The 17,046-nt window shown below is 55.3% G+C and overlaps 1 protein-coding gene across 2 annotated transcripts in view; it reads left to right on the top strand.

Annotated features, from left to right (window-relative positions):
* The window catches only part of CRHR2 (corticotropin releasing hormone receptor 2), a 46,157-nt gene that overhangs the window by 18,724 nt on the left and 10,387 nt on the right, over positions 1–17,046 (top strand). The window contains exons 4-8 of one of the 2 annotated variants that reach the window (XM_027574649.1): positions 10,987–11,072; positions 12,516–12,622; positions 13,009–13,126; positions 14,962–15,115; positions 15,614–15,674. In XM_027574649.1, the coding sequence (XP_027430450.1) occupies positions 10,987–11,072; positions 12,516–12,622; positions 13,009–13,126; positions 14,962–15,115; positions 15,614–15,674 (526 nt within the window). Of the gene's footprint in view, positions 1–10,986; positions 11,073–12,512; positions 12,623–13,008; positions 13,127–14,961; positions 15,116–15,613; positions 15,675–17,046 lie in introns of both variants that reach the window. The other variant, XM_027574648.1, reaches the window with a different exon arrangement.

Here is a 17,046-nt window from a genome sequence, read left to right as displayed (position 1 = left end):
CCCCAGAGCTGGACTTTTGGGGACAGGGGGGATTGATTTTAGCAGGTGGAAGTAGAACAGGTAATACAGGAGGAGATGAAACCATGCTTTGTGCCTCCGGACTGGTGAGTGTCGTACAGAGCCTGGGCAGGAGGAGAAAGAAACAGACCGGAGCAGACGGGTGGATGTTGGTCAGGTGACGCAGGGCATTGCCGAGGGCTTTGCCGTCCGGGCGGGAGGGAGTTCAGCTTTGGGGCACGCAGCCTCTGGAGACAAGAGGAGGGGTCAGGAGGCACTGCAGCTGGCCCAGTCAAATGGGGCTGTGGGAGCCGAGGCAGGGACGGGTGCAGGAGACCTGGGGCACCTGGAATGTACGGGACTGGGGTGCGATGGGGGCACGGGCAGAGTCAGGGATGACACGAGGAAAATGCTGAGCAGAGGTGGAGGTAATGTTGTCCCTAAGGAGCTGGAGGGACATCTGAGTGCAAATGTCCATCCAGAACGTAGTCGGCTGGAAGTAGAAAGCTCAGGAGAGCGCCTCCTGCTAGAGACAAGGCGTTCGGTTGTGTGGTTAGAGGCCTGCTACAGGTGGCTAGATGGGGAGGCCCGTTCAGAGCCTTGATGATTCTCACCCAGAGACTCTGTCCAGATGCAGCACGGCCACGGGAAAGGATGGGGCTTGTCCTTTGCCACACAGGCTAGTCCCTGCAGAAGCAAGTTAAATATCTGTGTGTCCCAGTTCCCCCCAGGTTCTCCCCACCACCCACACTTCTGTGGCCCAGGTTCCATGTGCCTGGGCTGTCCTTAGACCTGTGCTAACTCATTAATCTTTACGCTGACACTTTAATGGAGACATAGGATTATCCTCATATTACACATGGGGATATGGAGGCACAGAGAAGTTAACTGGCTTCCTGAAAGTCACACAGCTTGTAACAGAGTAAGGATTCCAACTCGGGCTCTGCTGCCTCTCAGAAAGTGACTGTGCTGGCTTAAACAGAGAAGGGATTAGTTGAAAGCATATCAAGGAGCTTGTGGAACCACCAAGTGGGCTGGAGAACCAGATTTGGGGCCCCCAGCCAAGAGCTCAGGGCAGAGCGGGCCCAGTGAGGGAACTTCACTCTCCCTGAGTGAGACCTGGCCACCAGCTGGGCCACAGTCCTGCTGCCACCAACCTCCCAGGGTGCCGAAGCTCCCTGCAGTGGCCGCCGGAAGCCTTTCTCCCTGTCACCATTTTGTGGACCCCCAGCTCACTAATCCCTGGGGGCAGGTGCATCCCATGGGGCGGGAGAAAGTGGGGGGCTCTAGGTCACCCACTCCAGCTCTGGCTACAGCGGGGCCTGGAAGATGAGGACTTGGCATTTCAGTTCTGGGCCAGGAGGTGGCCTCTCCCTCCCCCCAGGTCTCTCCAAGCCCAAAGGGGATGCAGGTTCAAAATATATTATAATGTCTATACACAGTATCAGCTGGAGCAAGTCTGATCCCCTTCCTGGGCCCCAGTCTCTCTGTCTGCAAGGAGAAAGGAAATGGACTAGGCCAAAGTAGGCAATACACTCCATTTCCTGCCACCTCTCTCTGTCCTGTGCGGACTCTGAGCCTATGTCCATGTGTGCATGTCCGTGCGTCTCCCTGCCTCTGTCTCTGTCTCTCTGTGTGTGCCTTGGTCTTTGTCTTTGGATGTATTTTCTCTCTGTTTCTTTCTATGTGTATATCTCTGTCTCTCCAGTTTCTCTCTTGTTTTTTATCTCCGCTGCTTTCTCTCTCCCTCCTTCCCTCCCTTCAGGCTCCCTCTGCAGCTCTCTTCCTCCCTCCATTTCTCCCTTCCCCTCCCCCCTTCTCCTTCCGTCCTCTGTCTCTGCCTCCTCCCACCCCTCATTTTATCCTCCCTGCTCCAGCACCTCCTTTTGCCTGGTCCTGGGGCCCTTGTGGCTGCAAAGGGGGGGCCTGCTCCCTCCTGCACAGGGCTTATTTTCCCCCTGCGGAATTGTTAAACCCAGCGCAGCTCAGCCTCAGTCTCGTGCTCTCAGGCTCCCACCGTGTCCGGTTGGCAACTGCCGGGCCCACATGTGCTGAGGCATCTGCCAGGACAAGGGGGCAGAAAAAGACACCCCACCTGACCTAAGCCCAGGGGGCGGCCTGGCGGTCCCTACTTCCCAGAACCCCACTCTAGAGACAAAGCACGGCTTGTGTTGGAAACACATAAGCTGAGTGGTCTCCAGCCAGAGGCATCTTCCCATCGAGTCAGCCTGCTTGTGTAGAAATCGCCTCTTCAGCCTTGAGGGGACACGGTGACAAGAAGGGCTGAGCCCTGCCCTCAGAGAACCCCAGGCTGCTTCAAGACCAGACTCGCACAAACCAACAGTCAGGGCTTGGTGGGCACCGGAGCATTCCTGGAAAGCTTCCTGGAGGAGGTGGGAGTGGTTCTTGAGGTCTTGGAGCAGTGGAGGCATCACATTTGTGTCATATGAGGGTATGAGCCTCAGGGAGGGTTCCAAATAGAGCCTCCCCTCTGGGTTGAGGAAGTAGAAACTGTAACTCTAGAAACTCGGGGCTACATTCTCAGTCCTGAGTGAGCCCTGTTCACACCCTGACCCCTGAGGCCCAGGGGTGGGGAAGTCAACCCTGTGTGAGAACGGTTCTCGTGCTGGGAGAGAGGGAAAGTGGGACATGCCTGGCCATCGCTGAGGGTTTGGCAAAGAGGAGGAGGAGGGAAGAGAGAGAGAGCAGAGTGGATGCCCCTCTGGCCCTCCAGACGCTCCAGAGTTTCTCCACTGCAAGGTCTTCTGTGCGAGCGCAGCCCTCCCCTCCCCTGCCGCTTAGGGGTAGAAAATGACTGGCCCAGAAAGGAAAAGACACTTGCCCAGGGTCCCACAGAGAGCCAGGGCACTGAATGGCCTCTGCCGGCTCTGAGAGCTCTTGGCCCTTGCCCTAGCGCTTTTCCGCCTTGCGTGCCTAGGCCTAGGCGGCCGAGCAGCGTGACGGTGGAGCCTCAGCTGTCCCCTGCCTGAGGACCCTTCATCTCAGAGAGGACCAAAGGTGCCACCACTCCTGATCTCCCTCCCTCTCTTCCCAGGAAACCTCCAGCTGCTTACCCCTCCTTTTCCGGCCCAGGCTTGCCTCTTCCTGGGTTCGTGAGAGTATTGCCCTCCTCTTACTAGAAACGAGCTCTTCAAACATGAGGAAGACCAGAGCCTTCCAGGGGTTCCTGTTCTAGAGAGAGAGAGAGAGAGAGAGAGAGAGACTTTTTTTTTAAGACTTTATTTATTTAGAGAGAGAGCACACTAATGGGCAGAAGGCAGAGGGAGAGAATCCCAAGCAGGCTCCACTCTGGCTTGATCTCACAACCCTGAGATCATGACCTGAGCCGAAAACAAGAGTCAGGTGCTTAACCGTCTGAGCCACCCAGGCACTGTGAGAGAGAGACTCCTGAAAAGAATTTTCTGATAATTGCTCTTAAGTGAAATAGCACAGTCAAGATTATAGAAGCACACGGGAGGAGGTCGATTCCAAAAGGAGGGGAAAGTAAGCTGGGAAGACTTCACAAAGGAAATGTTGTTGGATAGGGCCTTGAAAAATTGGGCCAGTGATGTGCCAGCTGGAAGGGAGAGTGGGAACAGATGGAGAGGAGACGTGGGTAGAGGGAACGGGGTCATGGAGGCTTTGAATGCCAGTCCAGGCCATGGGCCTCAATTCTGCCGGTGGTAGTGCTCCCAGCTGTTTATCCATAGCCCCATGGTGCAGGAACGGAATATTCTGGTGGGACACTGCTTGATTTTCAGGATGTACCTTTGAAATCTAAATGCAGGCTGGCTGAGAGCTTAAACCTTGCCCTTCCCCTCTCCTCCCCCCTACTCAGTATAAGTCACAGATGGAGCACCCTTTCCTGCCCACCTCCCCTAGCCCCGAGCAACCACTGCAGAGTCTGGAACCCCAGAGCAAAGCCCCACCCCCAGTGACTCTCAGGGACCATCTCCGAGGGCCCCAAGTGCAGTCTACCGACCCGAAACCAGGTGCTCCAGAGCCTGGGCGGGGAGCTCTTGTTACACACCTGCAGGGGTGGAGGTTGGGGTGAGGGAGAGCAGGAGGAACCCGGGCCCACATTCAGGAGGGCAGATCTAAGTCCTGGCTGTGCCCTGTTTCACTGACAGCGAGGTCCCCCTCGTCTACGTCCCAGTGTCCTCATCTGTGTGGAGGGGACAGAAAATATGCTGTCCTTGTGAGGTCCCGTCACAACTGGGGAAAGGCTGCTGCTTGGGGTTCCCGGGAAGAGCTGGAGTGTTGTCAGCAGGGGCAGTAAAGAAAAAGGCCCAGAATAAGGAGCATTTGTGTCCTTGAGGGTCCTGTCCATGCCAAGATGGCTGTCCTTGTTCTGGGTGGTGTGTGGCCTCTGTCGTCTCTGAGAGCCACTGCAAGTCTGTGGCCCCTGGATGGTGTTGTGGGGGAGCAGTCTGTCTACACTCAGAGGGTCTGATCCCCAAAGGCCTCCGGAGAGAAGCAGGGCTTTGGCCCTCCGGAGCAATGCTGGTGTAGGTAAAGAGAGGACACAGGATTCTGCCAGTCCAAGATGTCTGCACCCCACATTACTTCACAGAAACTATGGTCGAAAGCTGGTTCCAATTCTGACCAGGCCATAGACTGCTTATCTCACCTTTGGGCAGGTCTTTCTCCCCTTTGGACCTCAGTTTCTCTGTATTAGTTGGGGGGTGAGCTTGACGAATTCTCGTGGTCCCCAAACCCTGAGGTACCTCTGCTCCACAGCAGTCTCTGCCTCAGGGGTCCCCCGTTCACCTTCTCCTCCCTGTTTCCCTGTGCAGGTCGCAGGCTGGCGTCATGGCGACAAGCCCATTGAGCATTGCTAGGGATGACTGGAAGGAGGCAGCCCCGCACAATAGAGGCTGGACCTGGGTGGTAGGCGCCTCCTCCCACTTGCACCAACCCTGGGGAGGCCAGTGATCTCACACAATGAGCTGGATTCCAATCACACCTCTTCCCTGTTTCATGGGCCCAGTGTGGGCTCCATTAAATGGCTCTGTGCCCCCTGACTCAGTTTCCCCACTGTCTACTCTAAGTATAGACATTTACCCCTGCCATGCCTACTCAACGATGGAAAGGCATCATGAGTGCAAAGTCCTTTGGAAATAAGGAGCTGAGGGTTTCCGGAGGTCCAGCTGGACTGTTGGGACCCTGAGAGCAGTGTCCACACAACACTGAAGAAATGGAATAGAAGTTCCCTGCTTCTCATCCCAGATGTCATAAGCAGCTGGCCCTGGGGAGGCCCTTCCCAACCTGATGTTTGTGTTGATGATGGCAGACTCCCAGTCTCTCAACCCATCATTCCTCCTAGGTCAGGCTGGTTCAGAGCTTGGAGGAGCATCCCCAGCTGCCACCCCCACCACCAATGGGCTGTGATCAGACCGAGACAGGAAATGTTCCAGCTGGGCCCCAAAGCAGGCCAGCCCTCATCAGCCGCACGGCATCCAAGCGATGCAGGGGTGTCGACTCTGGGAGAAGCTCCTCATTTGGGAAGCTCAGGGGAGCTATGCTGTCAGTACCATGACGGTGCCGCACTTTCCCAAATGGTGTCTTAACTGGAGGCAAAAAGCATGCTCCGCAGCATCATTGCCTGGTTCGGGCAGTGGGGATTTTTTTCCACAAAAGATAAGAAAGGTGACCAAGGTGAAGGGCAAAGATTTCCCAGCAAGGCCTCAAGCCAGACAGGAAGGTCATGGCCATATCTGGAGTAGCCCACCTCCCAGGGAAAGTCAGTAAGGGGGCTGAGGGTGGGGTGTCTGGCCCCTCAGGCATCTTCTGCCCTGGAGATCTGGACACGAAGTGGCTAAGACAACTGCAGATGTGGCGCAAGTTCCTGCATCTTCTAGAACATGGTGGCTGGGTGACCCCCCAACATGTCACTGTCCCTCTTTGGGTTCCTCTAGACCAAATGAGGGAGAACCTAACTCCCCCTCTTACAGTCCCAGGAAGATGCCTGCTGACTCAGTTTCCAGGATGCTCTCCTGGGAACAGGGGAGGCTTTCTTGCCTGGAAGCGGGAGGACGCCTGACTGCAGGTTTGCTGTTTTGGACTACAGCCCCTACCCCGTGTGGGATGGTACTCTGGGCGGCAGCAGTTCTGACAGCGGTGCTCAGCCTCCCTGTGGCCTGTGTGGGAGACCCAGGCGCCTCCTGCAGGTGTGACTGTTTGGCATTTGCTGTGCAGCTTGGCAGAGCCTGGACGCCTGAGGTGGCAGAAGAGAACAGTCCTGCCCCAGGGTGGGCTAGGAGCAGCGAGCAGTGGAACCCTCAGGGGGCTGGAGCAGCCATGGAAGCACCTGGAGGAGCTAGGGCTGAAGCTGGGCCTCGAAGAGCAGCACAAATCAGTGTAATCTTCTCTCCTGGGCGGAATGCAGGGCCGGAGGGCTCTGTCTCAGGAGCTCTCCAAGGTCGCCCACAGGCTTTGGTGGGCAGCGGGGAGTGGGGAGAGGTAGCGTTCTGCTGTCCACAGTGCTGAAAGTTCCTGTCCTTAACGGTGACCTCATTCCTTCAGTCAATAGGGCTTCTGGCCCCATCCCACCTCCCTGCCAGCACCTCTTGCCCTAACTTCTTTTTTTTTTTAAGATTTTATTTATTTATTTGAGAGAGAGAGAATGAGAGAGAGCACATGAGAGGGGGGAGGGTCAGAGGGAGAAGCAGACCCCCGCTGAGCAGGGAGCCCGATGCGGGACTCGATCCCGGGACTCCAGGATCATGACCTGAGCCGAAGGCAGTTGCTTCACCAACTGAGCCACCCAGGCGCCCTGCCCTAACTTCATGTCATTGTTTTCCCAGACATCCAATGACCATGTTGCTGCCCCTCCACCACTCACTCTCTGTGCCCCACCTGTCTCTTACACTCCCTCCCCCACAACTGCCACCCAAAAATGGTCCCTCACGGTCCCTGTCTCCCCTGCCTTGTCAGTTAGACCATCAGACATAGAAGGGCCAACGTAGGGAGCACTTGAAAGTGATACAGGGATGTTTGGAGTTGTTACGTAGCTCGATGGTAGTACTGGCATTCGGCGGGTTGAAAAGTCCTACACAACAGAGACCTGACCTCCCTGAGATGCCAACAGCATCTTTGAGCAACGATGTACATCGCATTAACTGAGAGGAGACACTGAGGCCAAGAGGGCAGGGACTTGGCTAAGGTCACTTCGCTAGCCAGCCAGAGACAAATCTACAGCCAGGAAAGCAGCCCCCCTCTTCTCGCAGCCAAGCTTCTGAACCACTTAGGTGACTGCCTGCACCAAGAACTCTCATCAGAAAGGGGTTAGCATCTGAAAGAGGAAAAGGCCACGGTAATGGGGCTTTTGACAGGCCAGGGGCACTTAGGGGGAAGAGACCTGGCACACTGCAGGGAACGGGGACCAGGATTCCCAGGCCACAGAGCCCGGCAAGAGAGGATCCTGCTTGCATCCTCCAGACCCTAATGCCCCTGGCAGACCACGCTGCACACCATCAGCATCGATCTTCGGCAGGGGCACTTGGGTTGCTGTGGCAACAGGCACCCCCCTCACCGCATCCAGCCCTGCGATCCCAGTCTGGCCACCTGCCCTCAGACTCTCCGTGCCCATCCTCCCATGGTTCCCAGGTTGGGGGGACTCCTCTCTCTTACTCTCTCCTGTCCTAAGCTGTGCTTGAGGGCACAGCGTCCTCATTAGCCAGCTTCCCGAAGAGCTGGGCATATCTGTCTTCCAGGCCTCTGGTACCTGGAGTCTGTCACCAGAACTACATCTCCAGGCACGACTGGGCCCCCAGAGGGAAGGCCCCTTCCTCCACACCCCATATCTCAGACCCTGCTTTCCAAGGTGTTGGCACATCCGAGTTGGTTTGATGCAGCCCATACGTATGTGATGGCTTATTCCTGCGGGGGATCCAGAGATTCCCATATGGTCTCTGCCTACCTGTCTGTCCCCAGGGAGCTTAAGTTCAGTAGCAAAGAAAAAAGGATCAGGTCCAAAAAGATGAAACCCATAGTGAATAATGGCAAATGCTCTAAAATAGATTTTTGGTTTTCAAACTATGGGTCAGAGCACAATAGTGGATGGCGAAGTCAAATTACTGAGTCATGACTAGCATTTGTATATAAAATAAAGAGAATTCATTAGAATAGAATAGGAAGAAAAATATCATAGCTGTGGTCAAGAGGAATTTTGCTTTGTGAAACCATCCTCACTAATGTAGGACGTGTGTGGGGTGGAGGTGGGGGTGTGGGTGGGTTTGTACTGGATTGTGACACCACATGGATGTGTTGGTGTGGCTCAAGGACAGTCAAATGTGAAGGCCCGTGTTTCAAGAGATGGCAAGGCCTAGAGGAGGCATTTGGAGGAAAAAAAAAGAAGAGATTGCTTAAACACCTGGAGTGCTGGGGAAGCCTGTGGGAGGAGATGGCGCTTGCGCTATGGTTCAGAAGATAGGAAGGGGTTTGTCGGTGAGCCATGGGTGAGAGTGAGGAGGGCGTTTCAAGGCGGGGTTCAGCATAGAGCTGGCTATGTGCCAGGCCTGTTAGGGCAAACATCAAGTGCCATGTAGAGTGATGGCAGGAGAGGGGTGGATTCCAGAAAAAGAAAGCCAGGAGACAGAAGTCATAAAATTTGGTACCCCCCGAGGGGCACTGACATGAGGGACCAGAAAGGTCTCAGATTGGCAGCATCTCTACCCTGACTCCCTCTCATCCTCCAGCCCACCCCATGGTTAGTACCATCATGAGATATCATACTTTGGAAAGTATTCTGAGTTTCTGTCCTTGGTTAGCCCCACACCGATCAGTGGGACCAGACTCACACACCTAAACAACTCAGGCCAGGTTATGAGCGAGGGATGAAGTGTGAGGCCCAGACTATTAGGACTCGGGTGGGATGGAGTGGGGGACTCAGGAGAGAGAAATCTGTGAGATGGGAGCAATCAAAGAGGCCTTCCTGGAGGAAGGGGCTTAGCACTGAACTTCAGGAAAGCTGGATAACATCTCTGAACACATCCCTAGAAGATGAATGTTCTGCCCTTTGAACCAGAGCCTGGATCTTCCCTCAGACAGGCTGTTGAGAGGGACCTTAAACCCCAATCAGTAAGGGAGTGTTCATTTTACAAAAGGACCAGCCGTCCCCAGATACTTTTACATGGGTCCCTTTGACTCACCCCACACTCTGTCTTTAGTTCAGTAACATCACTAACCCTATGCATCAAAATTCTCTTAACACACAACCTTTCTGTAGTAAAACAGCCCTGAGGAAGGAGAAAACCCACGAGTGGATGTCGGTGCCACGGTGAAAGGCAAGCGGCTGGGGTCCTCACTTTGGGGTCAGGATTGCCTCGACTCCCACCAGGGCCAGGGGGGCAGCCACAGGCCAATAATAGCCCTTAATCTGAAAAACCTCTGAGCTCAGAGCACCAAATTCAAAAACAATTAACCTAATAGACTCTCCCCCATTGTTTCTGCTCCTCAGCAAGTGCTCCCTTAATAATCCCATTGCTTTGAACTCACTGTCAGCTCAACAGAGGTGGGTTTTTTGAGTAACTTAATTATTTCAGAACTCACTGTTTCCAGAAGCAATCTAAGTTTCCCCCTCCAGCTCTGTGACTCTGTGCTCTGGGAGCTATTTAATTAGCTCTGTAGTATATATCTAACAGCAACCCAAAAGAAAAACCCACAGACAACCCACTAGCCAGAGAGCAGAAAACCCCAGTACAAATCACCCCCAAGCCACGGATCATTCAGAATTTGTAAGCAAGTGGGGGAGGTCACATTCACACTCATGGGGCAAAGCAGAGTCTGACAAAGGGCTCTGGAGTTCTCAGGTGGGAGGGGTTCCTCCTGGCTGGAGGTTGAGGGTGGGCTGCCTGGCAGTGGTGGCTTAGGAGCTAGGACTGACTGTCACGCTGGGATTTCAAGAAAGGTAGGTATGAGCATTCTCTGATCTTCCTGCGTTCCCGGCGGGGGGGAGCCCGCACTTGTGGACATCAGACATTGGTTCTCTGAAGTGTCTGGGCAGATTCCAGTCAGACACTGAGAGATCTCACATGGTGCTCCTGCAGGCAGCCACAGCTCAAGACCGGCGACACAGTCCCGTTTCCCCAAGTGTCCCTCGTTCCTGTGTCCCACTGCTTGATAGCAAGGGGTTAAGAACATGCAACCTGAAGCCAGACCTCCTGGATTTGAATCCTGGCTCTACCCCTTCTCATTTTTATAGATTTTGACAAGTAGGGTAATCTCTTTGTGCCTCAGTTTCCTCTTCTGTAAAATGGGTTACTATTACTCATGGGGTTGCTGGGAGGATTGAATGGACGGGCGTAGCTAAAGCGGTTGCAAGACGGTCCGGTCTGTGGTGAACGCCACTCTGTGAAGCATAGCTGGTATTAAAACAGAACTGCTGCTGGGAAAAAGTACTAATCTTGTACGTATAAAGTGAGAGAAGATGGGCGCCTGGGGGGCTCAGTCAGTGGAGTGGCTGCCTTCGGCTCAGGTCATGATCCCAGGGACCTGAGATCGAGCCCCGCACTGGGCTCCCTGCTCGGCGGAGAGCCTGCTTCTCCCTCTGCCTGCTCCCCCTGCTTGTGCTCTCCTGCTTTCTCTCTCTCTCTCTCTGTCAAATAAACAAAATCTTCAAAAAATAATAATTATAAATAAAAATAAAATGAGAGAAGAATGGAAATTTTTGGGTATGCGGAAAGCAGCAAATCTTCAGCCACAACCCAGGGCTCCCAGTCAGGTTCAGTTCCAAACAAAATTAAAGAAGGTAGACAAGATGCTAGTCAAAGATTGTATCAAAAATGGGTTTTATCCTGCCTTTCAGCTGGTAAGCCTTTTGCACAATTTTCACCTAAATGACTTTCCCGTGAACTTTTAGATGTGTGTTGTGTTTCCTGGCCTAGAGAGGCTGAGAAGTACGAACCTTATCCTGTGGGCACCCGGGAGCCAGGGAGTGTTCTTGAGGAGGGGAATGACCTGCCTCTTGGTGGTTGGCATCTTTTGTAGGGAATGCCTATCGAGAGTGCTTGGAGAATGGGACATGGGCTTCACGGATCAACTACTCACAGTGTGAGCCCATTTTGGATGATAAGGTGAGTGGCCCCCACCTGCCCCACCTGCCCCACCCCTCATCCCTCTACAGGTATCAGGACTCAGGTTGAGCAGAGAGCATCCTGAGGGTGACAGAACTGGTCCTTGTGCAGCCCAGCCACACATTTTTGCACTTCTTCCCCCTGCCTCCACATCCTGTCCCCTGCTCAGTGACACCACGGGAGAGAAGGGGGACACAGACCCCCACCTTCGGGAGAGCCCTGGCTAGCAGAGAACAAAACCATGTCTGGCATGTGACACAAGAAGGGAATGATGGTGTGACCAGTGTCCCAACATCTAACAGGCTATGTGACTTCCTTCCTCCTCCTCTGGGCCTCAGTTTCCCCATCTAGCATCTGATTCTATGGCTCCACCTGGAAACGAACACAGCCTCCGGAAGGCTGGGCCCCACGGGAATCTGGGTCCCGCTCACACCTCAGCAGCCCCCTTGCTCTGGAACTGGGCTCCAGGCTTCGTGTGGTGCCAGCCTCCTCCCCTTTGAAGTTACGCCTCACTCCTGACCCAAAATGACACATCCCACCTCCACCCCCCCCTCATTCACCCATTACAGCCCCCAGCAAGGCTGCAACTTTCCCCAAGAAGTCCTGGTTCAGAGGAAAACCATTGAGCTACCCTGAGAAAGGGATGCTACAAAATGTGAGCCAGAAGCGGTCTGCAATAGGGCCACAGGAGCGGCAAGTGGGATGGGTCATAAAGAAGGAGGCTCCCGCCAGACCTCTGGCCTCACCTCTCCACCCGACAGCCTTTCTGAGCAGGGGCAAACCACGGTGGGCGGGGGGTCAGGGGATAGCCTGCCCTGGCAAGAAGGAGTACTTTGTCACTGCCTCTGCTTAGAAATTGCCAGCATGTGGTGATCATAAAAACGCTTTTATTCGGCGTTAATATTGCTCTTAACTTCTCTACAGACATTGCGCCCCCTCACTGCCACATCCGGGACAGACTGATCCCAGGGCACCCTCCAGGCTTCCCAGAGCTTGCTGCTTCTGAGGCAGGAGGGCAGGTTGGCTCCATTATACAGATGTCAAAACTGAGGTCCAGAGGTAGAAATCAACTCACCCTCAGTCACTCAGCCAGCCAGGGTCTGAGCTGAGGTTAAACACAGGTGTGGCAGCTCCCAGTCTGGAATTAAAAAGACAAGAAAATGTAGACAGCCTCACCTCTGGCATATCCCAGAAGATGTTATGTCCAAAGCTGCCCCCAAACTGCATGCCAGGGGGGTCTGACTGCAGCCCTTTGTCTCAACCAAGAGCTGCCCACAGCCAACAGGAGTGAGCACTGGCAGCCAGATGTGGTGATGACACTTGAAGCCACTTTCTGCCTCCAAGGTCACGACACACAGGGTGGCCATAGCTGGAGTGCCCAGCCCCACCCTCCGTGTGCCCCATGCTTCCATCCGCCTGTGTGTCTGTCTGTCTGTCCAGCAGAGGAAGTACGACCTGCACTACCGCGTCGCCCTCATTGTCAACTACCTGGGTCACTGCATTTCTGTGGTCGCCCTCGTGGCCGCCTTCCTGCTTTTCCTGGCCCTGCGGTGAGTCGTCCCCGCTCCGCGGCCTGCTGCTTTTCCCTGCCCCTCCCCCACAGCACCCCGTTCACCCCTCCCACACGGTCTTGCCTCCACTTGGCAGGGTAGGGGGGCCCTGAAGCCAGTGGACAGAGGGGTCTGGGGGGGCTGCCAGGACACTGACCGCTGGCAGGCATGCACGATGCAAAGGGGGAGCTGGCTCAGAGAGATCCAGCTGTGGCCACCGCGAAGGGGAATGTGGCTCGCGGTGCAGCCCTGCCTTCACCCGAGACTGAGTCTCTTACCTGGCCTCGGGGTGGGGGGACCCAGTCCCAGCTGATTCCTGACCCCAGGCAGAGCCCGTCTCAGCTCGCTCCTGATCCTGCCTGATCCCTGACCTGGGCCTCCCACAGGAGTATCCGCTGTCTGCGGATCGTGATTCACTGGAATCTGATCACCACCTTTATCCTGCGCAATGTCATGTGGTTCCTGCTGCAGCTCATCGACCACGAAGTGCACGAGAGCAATGAGGTCACCAGGCCGAGGCTTGGGGCTGGGGGGCTCCGGGCTCTGGGGGCACCAACCTCTCTTGCCCAGTCCTCAGGTGTAGACCCGAGCCTGAGCTCATCTCTCCCCCAATCATTGTCCCTCCCGAGCTGGGCCCAGAGTCAGGCTGGGTAGGGGTGGGGCAGGGGCTGCTGCCAGGCCTGGGTCTTGGGAGCAGCACAGACAGCAAACTGGACTGGTTTGGTCTGTTCCACTCTCCATCTTCTGAATCCAGGACCTCCCAAAGACCCCTTAGAGAAGAAGAGGCTGGAACTAAGCTCCGTTGGGCTTTATCTCAATTCCAATGAGAGCCCTGTGGGGATTATTTTCCCCATTATACAGACCTGGAAACTGAGGCTCAGGGAGGTTAGGTGACACTGTAATGATGCCTCCACATCTAAGCCAGCAGGATCTTGACCAGGCCACCCCACGTGTCAGCTATCCACCCTAGAGCTGTGTCAACTGCTGTGGTACTATGTCCAAGTCACTGCAAAACCCGAGACTAACGAGGCCAAGCACAGAGTCCTGTGGCACACCATTAGAGACTCCTCAATACATTTTCTTTGAAGGGTGGACCTGAGCAGAAACCCAGTCTGGTTTGACCCTTAACTTGGCCCCCCATTAAGCCCTGCCTCGGCACTCACTGAGTCCAATCCAGTTTGGGGGGCCCTGCAGCCCCATATTAGCTTGAACTGATAAAATGTTGCTTAACTTGGAAAAAAAGCAGGGTTGGGAGGAGCTTCCCACCTCAGCAGGCCTTTTTGAGAAGAGAAGACAGACAACCTCGTGGGGCCCGAGATCAGGGCTGGGACCCTGGGGGAAAGCCACAGAGGCAGAGACCAGCTGAGCACAGGACCCAACTGACAGCCGGAGCCGTCAGCGCCGGACAGAGAAGGGATGCGCTGTCTGCGGGACAGAGAACACCCATCACAGGGCTCCCCTGACCACCGTCCCCCAGATCCCAACCTCGGCTCTGAGAGTACCCTGGGGACGAAGCCTGGGGAGCGGTGGCCAGGTCAGGAGGCCTGAGAGCTGGCCATGGCTCGCTGCAGCCCTAGACAGGCTTTTACTCTGCCTGCACCCCCATCTCCCCTCTGCAGGGTACTTGGGAGGGTAGCTCTGTTCAAAGGGACAGGGACAAAGGCAAATGGCAACAACCCTCATTTCTTGGTACCTGCCTTAGCCAGCCTGCCTCTCTAGCCGCCCTGTAAGACGCCATTAGTAGTTTCTCATGTCACAGTGGGGTTCAGTGGGGTATGGCAACCTGCCCCGGAGATGGTGAGGCTCCACCCAGAGCCAGCAGTGATCGTTCTAAGCCCAGAATCTGCCCAAACCAGAGATTTTGGAGAATCACCTCGATGGCTGCACCTCACCTTCATAACCCCTGCACTATTATTTATATAACAACTTGCTTTTAATTGACTCACTCCTTTTTTTCTTTGTGAAATTTCCCATTTCATCCCTAAATGGAAACCTTGCTGTGGACCGAAGGTGACTCTCAAAAAACTGACCATGAAAACACAACAGTGTTGTTCAGTCCTAGCCTCTGTCCGCAGAAAGCTCAGGGCCAGACTCCCTCTTTCTTTATGAAAAAGGGAGATTAGAAAGTGCTGGGGGAGAAGCCAAAGAAGGCACCGGTGCAGGCTGGCGTCTTAACTTCATCCCAAACAGCGAGAGAGAATTGGGTGGAACATGAAGCTTCCCAGAGTGAGATTGGAGGGTCTTGAACGCATGCCACAAGGCGACTCCTGGCGGGTGCCCGCGCCATGCACTGGGGCCCTGGCCCCAGGCAGCCCCTGACTGCCACCTGCCCCGTGCAGGTCTGGTGCCGCTGCGTCACCACCATCTTCAACTACTTCGTGGTGACCAACTTCTTCTGGATGTTTGTCGAGGGCTGCTACCTGCACACGGCCATCGTCATGACCTACTCCACCGAGCACCTGCGCAAGGGGCTCTTCCTCTTCATCGGATGGTGTGAGGGTCCCTGGGGGCCGCGGGGCCTGGTGGGGAGGGGCAGTGCTTACGAGGTCACCTCCTTTCATCTTGGGTCCAAGGACAGGTGCACAGCCCTGCCTGCCGTCCCCAGGACAGGCCGAGGATGCAGCCCCTCCCTTCCATTGCTGGTGAGGAAGAAGCGAGCAGTCCCTCCAACAGCACATTTTACAAATAGCTCTCCTCTCCTTGCCTGGGAAGACCAATCCAAAGGTGTTTGTCTCTGGTTTCGGAAGACAAGCTGGCCAGCTCCACTTCTCTATCGAACAATCTCAGAAAAATCATGCTGTCACCTCATCTGTCTGACCCACTTAGAGAGGTTGCTGAGAGAGGGGGAAGCGGGGTTCAGGATGGGGCCACGGATGGCCTGCAGTTGGATGATTGGTCCCAGGCCCCTTGTGGTCCCCTCACCCTGTGTTCTACAAGAGGGCCCTTGACCATCTGTCTCTCCACTGTAGCCTATGTCTGTCTTTCTTTCAGGCATCCCCTGTCCCATCATCGTTGCCTGGGCCATTGGCAAACTCTACTATGAAAATGAACTGTAAGTAGGACCGGCCACCTGCAGGGGTCAGAGGGGTGTCAGGAAAGGTCAGGCAAGGGCTCCAGACAGGCCTTGGGGCAGGAATTGGAGCCCTACCAGGACAGATTTACTTTCCCATTGTCCCTATATTGAGAAGATATGCCTGGCACCCAGGGATACTCGTGTGGTAGGTGTCATGAGTTAGGAATCATGGGTCTTTTAAGTGCCCTAATGCATGACCCCTTTGGCCTTCGGTAAGGCCTCCTCCTCGGAGTGGCAGGTCTGGCCCAGGGTATATAGAGGAGGTCAAGTGCTGGAGGCTGTCAGTCTAGAGCACATCCAAGGCTGTGTCAATGCGCCTTTCACAGACCCGTGGGCCAGAGAAGTGGGCACTTGTTTTATTCTGGCATCGCAGTCCCTGCCTGGGGTACATTGTCCCATCCTGCCACCCTCCCTGCACCAGAGATGTTGATATCTAAGCCACACCCAGATGATGGCAATTCTGGCCATGGCTCAGCCAAGCAGTAGCTGGGAAGCTGGGTGCCCCAAGTTAAAACTAGAGGGGACAAGGGAGTGTCAGTCTCTGGATACAAATCTCCAAGGGGTCTCCGAGGCTGGAGAGAGCAGGTAAGATTTGGGGGCAGGGGCAGAACTGGGGTGCCGTGAAACGTAGTGAGCTTCCTGTCAAAGGGGGTGTTCAAGCAAAGACCAGAAACCCCAGTGCTGGGAGGTGGCACCAGGGGAGATTCCTGTCTAAGGCAGTGTGCACTGGATGACCTCTAAAGTTTCAGAGGACACAGTCAGAATTTCCCAAAGTCCATGTGGCCCTTCCTGAGGTCTAGTAGGAGTGGTTGACGGAGCCAGACTGCGTCCTGGCCCCACCCCTTCCCTTGGACTCTGAAGCTTCTACACCCACCCGCATCCCCAGAGAATAACCAGGCCTCCAGTAGCAGCAGGCCCCCTTCACCGGGTGAATGAGGCCTCAGCTCAGAGAAAGGCCGGGGTCCAGGGCTGGAGAAGACTCCCACCTCTACAGCTGCTGCTTTGTGCGGCTGAGTGCCTGGCGTGCGGGACGGCAGGTCCCGAGCAATGCAGGAACGGGTGCTATAGGGTGCTTGGGCCCTGGGCCAGCAAGGGGGAGCCCAGCTGTCCCTTCATTCGTGAACCTCCTGCCTGCCCAGCCCTGGGTGCCACAGTCTGGCATAGGGTAGGGGAGTGAGGAGGGAGGTGTGGGGAGACCCAGGGCCTGCCCTCAGTCCAGCTGGGGAGACCAGACCCTCCATGGAGGGCAAAAGGCAGCCCCAGGGGTGCAGCTGGGATGGTCAGAGGGGCCAGGGCCGTCCGCCCAGGCATTTTGGGAAGGCACAGCCCTAGAGATTGGGTCTCGGGAAGG

Source organism: Zalophus californianus, chromosome 12, assembly GCF_009762305.2.
Source record: "Zalophus californianus isolate mZalCal1 chromosome 12, mZalCal1.pri.v2, whole genome shotgun sequence".
NCBI classification, from domain to species: Eukaryota; Metazoa; Chordata; class Mammalia; order Carnivora; family Otariidae; genus Zalophus; species Zalophus californianus.
Note: the sequence above shows the minus strand (reverse complement) of the source record. Positions and strands in the feature narration are given on the sequence as shown.